General features: G+C 40.3%; 1 protein-coding gene across 3 annotated transcripts in view; it reads right to left on the bottom strand.

Moving 5' to 3' along the window:
* Nucleotides 1-1,143: 1,143 nt before the first annotated feature.
* Nucleotides 1,144-8,339, bottom strand: part of NTNG1 (netrin G1) — a 315,325-nt gene continuing 308,129 nt past the window's right edge. For all 3 annotated transcript variants that reach the window (XM_058538660.1, XM_058538658.1, XM_058538659.1), the window contains exon 6: nucleotides 1,144-2,383. In XM_058538660.1, coding sequence (XP_058394643.1) covers nucleotides 2,154-2,383 — 230 coding nt within the window. In that variant the 3' untranslated portion in view covers nucleotides 1,144-2,153. The remainder of the gene's footprint in view (nucleotides 2,384-8,339) is intronic.

The raw sequence follows: 8,339 nt of genomic DNA, 5'->3' as shown, positions 1-8,339 counted from the left end.
GTAAATCTCCAATTTCTGTTTGGCCACTCTGGGCACGAAGCCAGAGCTCTAATTTATTTCCATCTTTTCTTATTTCTTACATCAAAAGAGACTGGTTGGTTTGAATAACAAACATTCAATCGACTTAGACATGGGGTGGCAGGCAGCACAGACATTACCTGTTTACCTTTTATTGCCTTCTTTGAATTGGCTTTTCTGGGAACAAAACCAATAAGACACGCTGTTCCTTCATCTAGTTTTTACCCAGGTTATTTATCAGAAGACATTTCCCCCCCGTTTCAGCAAAGAGTGGCAGCGGGGTGAAGAATTCAGACTAGAAGTAGGCTTCTGACCTAATGCTGTCATAGGTTATTGCTCTACCAAGTCATGTAGGACTTGATTGTCCTTAAGACTCCGGCTTGGGCTGATAATTGTTTTTGATTCCAGGAGGTGCTGCTGCTCACATATCTGTAACCTGTAGGACAACAGTGTGCTGGGAATGGAATACACGCTGTTTTAGCCACTTTGAAACTTTGCACTGATTCTCCCCCACCCTCCTCCTCCTCCTCTTGCTGTCTTGCACAGCAATTGGCCTAATAAAAGGCAGAAACAAGGATTTATTACACCTTGGGCGTTACTTAAAACAAACTTTATTCTCGGGAACAGCAGTTGTGTCTACTTGCTGCTGTATATTTTGATATTTCCTCTAAATACTTAATGTATTCAAAGTCAAATCGCTAATCACTCAATTTCCCTGTGACTTTCCTGGTTTCCCCACGCTGCCTCTTATGATACTCCATGTAAACACTGCATTTGGAAAGATACATAGATCAGCATCCCTAGAGTCACATGATCACATCAATCTGTGAAAATAGCATGACTTAAAAATAAAAGTCTCTTAGTGCTCTGCCAACAGGCTTTGGCATAATCTTGGCAATCATTTAGATTATTATTATTATTTTTTGCTGTTATAATTTTTCCCAAGTGGAAATAGTCTCATATTTTGCAGAAGTTGTCCAAGCTAGTGAACATCAATCCATCTTCCTGGGTACTAAATTCGTCAGCTGAATGTATTCAGTCCACATAGAAATCAGTAAAGTGAGTGCGGAACGGCTTGGTGGCTGCTCCTTTCATCTTAAGAAATCGCAATACAAATTCCTGAAATCGTTTATGCAGGAATTTTTATTCTTTAAATCTTCCAGTGTTAAAGCAACAAGAAACACTTAGAATGTCCTTTGGTGGAATCTTATTACACTTGTTATATATGTAAACTGATATTCTTTGATGCCAGCACGTTCGTTGCCCTTACAGAGAAACCTCTGCACAATGAAACAAAACAGAACTAAAGAGGACAAAATAAAATGTCAGTCTTTGCTGAATCAAATTAGATACATTAACAGATTGTCTGGTAACACAAATTGGCAAGAATACAAAAAATCTACATATTACAGTATTTCAAGAAAAATAACTTCATTTGAATACAAAAGGATAGATACACTTTCTCTTTTCCTACAGCCACTCTTGGACAGTGGGTGTGTGCTCGCACTGGGTGACTCAGTGCTGCTAAGATATACGGGGTATGACTGGCTTGAGCTTTTGGAGGGGCTGTTACACATGTGCATTACTAACATCAGACAAAGAAATCTTTCAACCAACAAGGGTTACAGAGCAACGTTCACTAAAGCACAAGTTGGAAGGGATTCAGGGACCGAAGCAGGCCAATATGGCAGCTCGTAACAGATTTCCTTACACCCACAATGCACTGCCAGCAAAGAATGCTTCTGTTTGGTTGGTCCGCACACTGGGCCGAGCGGTGCTGGGGCGCACCACGTGAGAGTAGCAAATGTTTTTAGGTTGGTTGGTTGGTTGGTTTGTTGCCTTTCCTGTTTGGGGGACTGTCACAGCCTTTCCAATCGGCAATAAGCTCTGCAGCTGGCAATGCGATCTGCGGTGATAGCAACAGCTGCCAACTCCTCTGCAGTCAGAAATTAACAGTCTTGACTCGGATGTGCTGTCCACGGCTGATAAATATGGCTTAGTTCAGTTAGGCCTTCTTAGATTGTACTGTGTTTGAGTGGGGGTGTCTGAGTGTGTGTTTCCTATGTTAGTAGCAAATGCTTGGGTTGTGTTGACTTCCCCCCGGCGCAGGCCCGTCTGGTGGCTGGACGCGACACCTACAACACCAGGGGGCTGGCTGTCCCCAGCAGAGCGGTCAGCAGCAGCAGCGCCGGGGAGCCGTGCGGGGGCGCCCCCTGGCCCGAGTCGGAGCCGCAGCTGCCCGCCTCCTCGCACCGCAGCTTCTCGCACAGGATGCCCGTGTATGCGGCCGGGCACAGGCAGCGCACGTTGTTGTGGCACGTCCCTCCGTTCTGGCAGTGCAGGAGCTCGTTGTCGCAGACATTCGCTGCAGAACGAGGGGGAGGGTGGGGGGGGGGGGCGCGGGGAGGAGAAGCAGAATCAATTTAAGTTCATCTGGTACATCATGTTTTCAGCTTTAAAAACAACTCTATCGATCTTGCACTCCCCCCTCCCCTCCACAACCTAAGCATGTGACTCCGATTTCCAAACAAATGTAGTTTGCTGCCTTTGTTTTTATCATATTAGTCCTTTTCATACAGATTTTTGCTGCAATCTTGGATATTATCGTTGTCCATTTCAGGCTACGGAATACAAAGTAATGTAACACTCCTGGTATGGCAGTGTCTTCTCTTCATGGAACTGGGACCTGTTGTGACCTCAAGGGTTTTTGAAGGACAAGAGCCTGATAGAAGAATGCCGAGCTTTGAAGCTAGATGAATGGTAATTAAGATGCAAAGCAGTATTGCTAAAAAGACCAAGAACCTCTAAGGGATGGGCCATTCTCCCTGCAGGGGAGTTTAGGCACTGCATGCAGGAAGTCAGGGGCTAACAGGGAAGCATGAGGAGGGAGAGGATGGGATGGGGGCAGGCAGCATGATCCAGGCAGGCAGCAGCCAGATGGGAAGAGAGAAAGCTGTTTCATGGGAAGAGAGTGAGGAAGAGCAGTCACATTTGCCCCTGACAGCCTATTAGGATATTTATTGCCTTGTAAATATGGGAAGTAGAGTCCAAGGTTACCTTGATTTCTGGGGATAATAATAAATGCAGTGGTGAAACCCTGATTACCAAAATTTCACTATGTCCATCAATTAATGGAATCAGTTTGAATAAATCAAGCAAGCAATTCCAGATACTAAAATTCATTCACAGTTCCTGTCATGTAACTTTCGTCTCTAATAATTTCTTATTTCTTCAAAATTCTGGTTATTCTCATTAATTCCACGTCTCCTCTTCTTTTAGATAATCAAGGTTTCACTGATTTAGCAGAATGTTAAATAGAACCCAGGGAAATTAAAACAACAACAAAGAGTAAAAGAGCCAAGAAAACTTCTCAGCAACATATGCTGCTTAAGCATTTAATATATAGAGCCACTCTGGAATGGGGATGGGGGCAGAGCAGAAAAAGTAGCTTTTTATAAATTATAACATTTTTCATTTTTTTTAAATGTCATGGTCAGATTTCCCCAGGGGTATCACATGAATTAAACACACACACACACACACACACACACACACTTAATATTACTATCAAGTGCAAAGTATTTAAAAAAAATAACCCCCATCTCCCAAGTAATTCAATAGAGAATGTTGCCTTGTCCATTAATCATGTTCAGTAGTCATGTCACCTTCAAAAGAAGCTTCTTACGCACAAACATGCTAATGCTTTGTGTGCAAATGAGCTGAGAAAAGATGGTGGTGGATGCTCACAGAGTTAATAACAAAGTGCCCTAAACAAGGCCCTGTTTTACCACCTTCCACAACAATTCCTTGACAACCTCTAACACAGTTGCAGAATGTATTGGTATAATTTTCAAATGTACCCATACTTGCTATCTGTAAATGTCAGAAGTGATTTTTAAGGCCTACTAAATCCTTCAGGCTCAAAATATTGATATACAAGGTAGTGTTCTAGATGTTCTAATGATTGTATAAGCTACTTCTCATTGGGTGGCTTAGAAATCATGAATATTAGACCCAAATTATAGTATTTTATGAGTCATGTTAAAAATGTCAAGATCTGTAGCTGTGAGGCAAAGTCTACAAGTGTAAAGTAGTTAAACTCATGATCAAAACTGACAAAAGCCCTCTTTATTTTGGTTGTTGTTAATATGGAAAGCATACATCCGTTTTCAGGGTTTTGTTTTGCTTACATTTCAGCAAATATCTGTTTAATTGGGGCAACATGGAATAAACAGATCCAAATAACTGTTTCCACTTAAAGATTCTCAGCATCTCTTGTTCCAGGGAGCAGATTGCTGAATGGGATATTTCCTTTCACTTGGACACTAGAGGTAGGGAAATATCTGTTCCATCAATATCGATAATTGCTTGCCTTGAATAATTGAGAAGAAATCAATAGTTAATTAAATATCACTCCCCTTAAAAAAAAAAAAAGCTATTTTTCTTCTTGGACCTGAATGTAAATCAGTTGCTCAACGGAAGTTTGTTTTTTTTCAAGAAGCTGGTGATTAAGTTACAATTCAATATCCTTCCTACATTTATATAATCTACTAGTTTGATGTTGATGATTGGGAGATACTTAATGAATATACAAGGAACAGATGTGACCCCAGGATTAATAATCTCATGGATTGGGGGAATATATTTTCTGTAAGAGATAAACAGAAAACAATGAAACCTAGAATGTATTTCATCACTTTAGAATTCATTATAAGACATATTACATTTGGTCTCTTGATTGTGCTGTTCAATAAATACAGAACTTTACCATATGCACAGGACTCTCTGTTGGAATTGTGCTAGAAGCTCATCTAAACCTAACTACAGATCTTACCTGCTATTCATAAATTTATCTTCATGTCATTTTGAATCAAATTTGTGGTGCTTAATGAATAAAGTAGGTGGTTAACAAATATCATTGAGCTCTTCTTCAGCATATGAAACTTTGTATTAAAGACCAGGAAGAAATAAAAGACATATAAAGCATGATCTCTGCTCTTATGGAGTTCAAGTCTGGTTGTGTGCATCATGCAGATATTGGTAGAAAGAGCATTATAGATGGCGAAACTGTCTGGGTTAAGGCAGCGAGACGTGAAAGTGCATTGTGCTGGTTATTAAGCAATTGTCTCTCAACTCTAAATCCACCCTTCTGATGGTGAGGCTGGAACCCTGCAAGTTGTCTCCTGGCTTCTACCAACAAGGAGCACTAGAGGGAGCAGAGAAGGTAGGAGGAAGGAAGAAGAGATTTCCTTTTACCTGTTTGATGTCTCTTCTTAACAGTACTGCCCCAGCAATGACCTTTCATCCCAATAGCAGCACGTGGTCCCAGTGCTCAGCTTTATTCAGAACTAGTTTCATCTCATCCTTAGAAGTTCCTGCACCAACCTGGCAGCATTCCTTCCCTAGAGGTTGCTCCAACCTCTAGCAGCAGCCAGGCGTTACCCCTCCTCAGAGGTGCAGGTCCCACGTCTGTGGGATCTCTCCTCCAAACTTTTAGTTTCTAATAACCCCATCCTCTTTTTGTAATCTCTCAGCCCAAGAGTGATAGCTGCTCCCTGCTTACACAGTTACTATCTCTGAGTTACTTCAGTGTCCTCTTTTCATCTTTAAATTCTAAAACACCTGTTTAACCATTTCCTTAAATTCTTTTTGTAAAATAACTAGTATGGTTTCAGGTTTCTGACTAGAGCCTGAGTGAGAAACGCATGGAACATGTTAGTGAATGATGAGCGGACTGGTGTAGCTAGAATGTTGGATGTGCGTAGGGAAAAATGGAGACTAGAAAGGTATGTTGTGGCCTGGTTGTGAAGGTTTTACGTAACACACTACAGAGTCTAGATAACAGGCAATGGGAAGCTGTCAAAGACATATGAGCAAGGTGATGTTTTAAAGGGGAGAAAGAAAAAGGTGAGACTAGACCAGAGAAAGGACAGATTGGAGGTAAGGAGACCAGATACTTCAATAGAATGGGCTTGATATGAGTTAGAGCAGTGGGGAGAGAGAAGCAGCGACACATTTGGAGACTGGTTACTTGAAACGCGCAAGAGAGATTCTGAGTTTCCTGTTTTTCGTATTTGGATGCATCATAATGTAATTTATTAAGAAAAGAAGATTGGGGGAAGAGTTTGGTCAGGGAAGAAAGTGAACTTTTTTTTGGACCTGTTGACTTTGAGAGGTCTATAGGCTCTTCTGCAGGTCTTGTTATTAGTTGGAGACACTAGTTAAGGGTTCAGGAGATCGGACATCCTGGAGATATAGATTTGGAGAAGAGGTGATGGTGGTCATTACAAAGTGTGAAGTGAAATGCATAGAAGACCTTATTCTGGTAGAATATAGATTAAGTAGAAATGAAGACTGCATACAGAACACTGAAGAACATCAGCATTTAAGCCATAGGAAGAGCAAGAAAGACCATGAATGATGCTGAGAAGAAAAAATGTCAACAAAATGCAGTGATAATGTTCAGGTATAAAAGTAATCATAGAAGTCTTTCTGCTGTATTTGACTGTATCTAGGAATAAATAGACAGACTGGAAGACTATGAGAGGAAGGGGACTTTGAGTTGGGTAAAGGAAATAAGCAAAATAAGTATTGCATCTTCCTGATTGAATCTGACGGAAGGGATTTTGCAATAATTAGAAAAAGGATTGGAGAAATTTGAGGAATTAACATTTAATAGAGGTCTTTGGTTGTCAGTCAAAAGTAGTGATTTTATCTCCCAGGGGACATTTGACAATGTTTGGAGACGTTTGATTGTCACACCTCAGGGAAGGGCATGCTAATGGCTTCTAGTGGGTAGAGGCCAGAGATGCTAAATATCCTGCAGTGCACAGGACAGCCCCCACAACAAAGAATTATTCTTCAATTAGTGTTGGTGGTAAAATGATGAAGGCCTGGATCAGGGTGTCAGCCATAGAAATGAAGATGAGCAGTTGTCCTTATGTATATTGGTGAAAGGAGAATGAAGACGCCTTGGCGATTCTAGATCAGAGAGAAACGGTGAGTTTTCTGGTGCAGAGCCATGGGAGTTGGAGGTGACTGTAAGTACCTGAAGTTGAAATATAAAAGTGGATTATCTTTTTGGGGGAGTAAATACAGAAGATTGAGATCTAAAGCAGACTCTTCAGTACTGCTCACAATTAAAGGATAAGAGAGGAATCAAAATCACCCTTGTCACGTAATTTGTTCTACCTTGCTCTGATAGAAACAGTAAGATCAGAGCTTTGGAAACTTTAGAAACTATCTAGATAAGCTCTAGATGAGTAAACTGAAAGCAATTTAGGGTAGAACTAGAACTAGAATCCAGGTCTCCCAATTTACAGATTCCTGCTCTTCACATAGAAAAGAACAGTCGGGAGAAATGCTGTAAATGGTGTGGCACAGTGCACATTCTATGCTCCTCAAGACAATATAAATAACTCTTCTGTAGATTCTCAATAGATTTGCAGTCATATTGGCCAGCTGCTCTGCATTTATACCCCACTGTGACTAGGCAGAGGTCTTTATTGATAGCATTAAATATCACATCTTATAGAGTTCTACCACATTCTGGCATAGCTCTAAATGCAAATCAGCTCATAAAATGCAACCAAAATACATAAAATATAACCAAAAATATCAAAAGTCTAGGTTGGGAATGGCAAATATGTTGTATATGCTCTCATTTCCTCTTCCTCTATGTAGAAGACATAGCTATTTAATCATGGCATTCTCTCGCACAGAACTTCAGAATTCCTCTCAACATAAGGTTTCAGGCATTCACCACCAGTTGACAGAACTGGCATGAGGATAAACACCCATTTATAATCCTGGAATTATGTACATTTCATCTTGCATGTCATTGCAGATTAAAAATCCAACTGGGGATTTCTACTCAACATGTACCTTGAAGTTATCACTCTCTTTACCTGGTGCCCTTCTGTGTGGATTTGCCTCAAACTGAAAACTCTGACTTTATTTTGAGAACTATTCACGTTAAGCATATCCCGATTCTTTCTTCATTACTATTGACAATCTAAGAGTGTGCTAGCTCAGTAAACAGGGAAGGATTTTTAAAAATCCCTTGTACAACAGTTGATTCAGTATTGGATGCAAATTGTTATTTGCTAGACATAATTCTTTTTATTATGATAAAATATGATCCTTAGATACAGGAAAAGCTAATACTTTGATAATAGCTTTGATAATAACTACTTTGATAATAGCTTGGCTATATTCTAAAAGATCATTTTGCTATTGATAAAAATAATTCATTTATAGTGTGTCCAATAGCACACTATATAACCTGTAACCCCCTGATGTGTCACTATTAGGAATGCTTT

The sequence above is a fragment of the Diceros bicornis genome, chromosome 4, assembly GCF_020826845.1.
Source record: "Diceros bicornis minor isolate mBicDic1 chromosome 4, mDicBic1.mat.cur, whole genome shotgun sequence".
Lineage (NCBI taxonomy): Eukaryota > Metazoa > Chordata > Mammalia > Perissodactyla > Rhinocerotidae > Diceros > Diceros bicornis.
The sequence above is the reverse complement of the archived record's forward strand: the minus strand, read 5'-3'. Positions and strand labels throughout refer to the sequence as shown.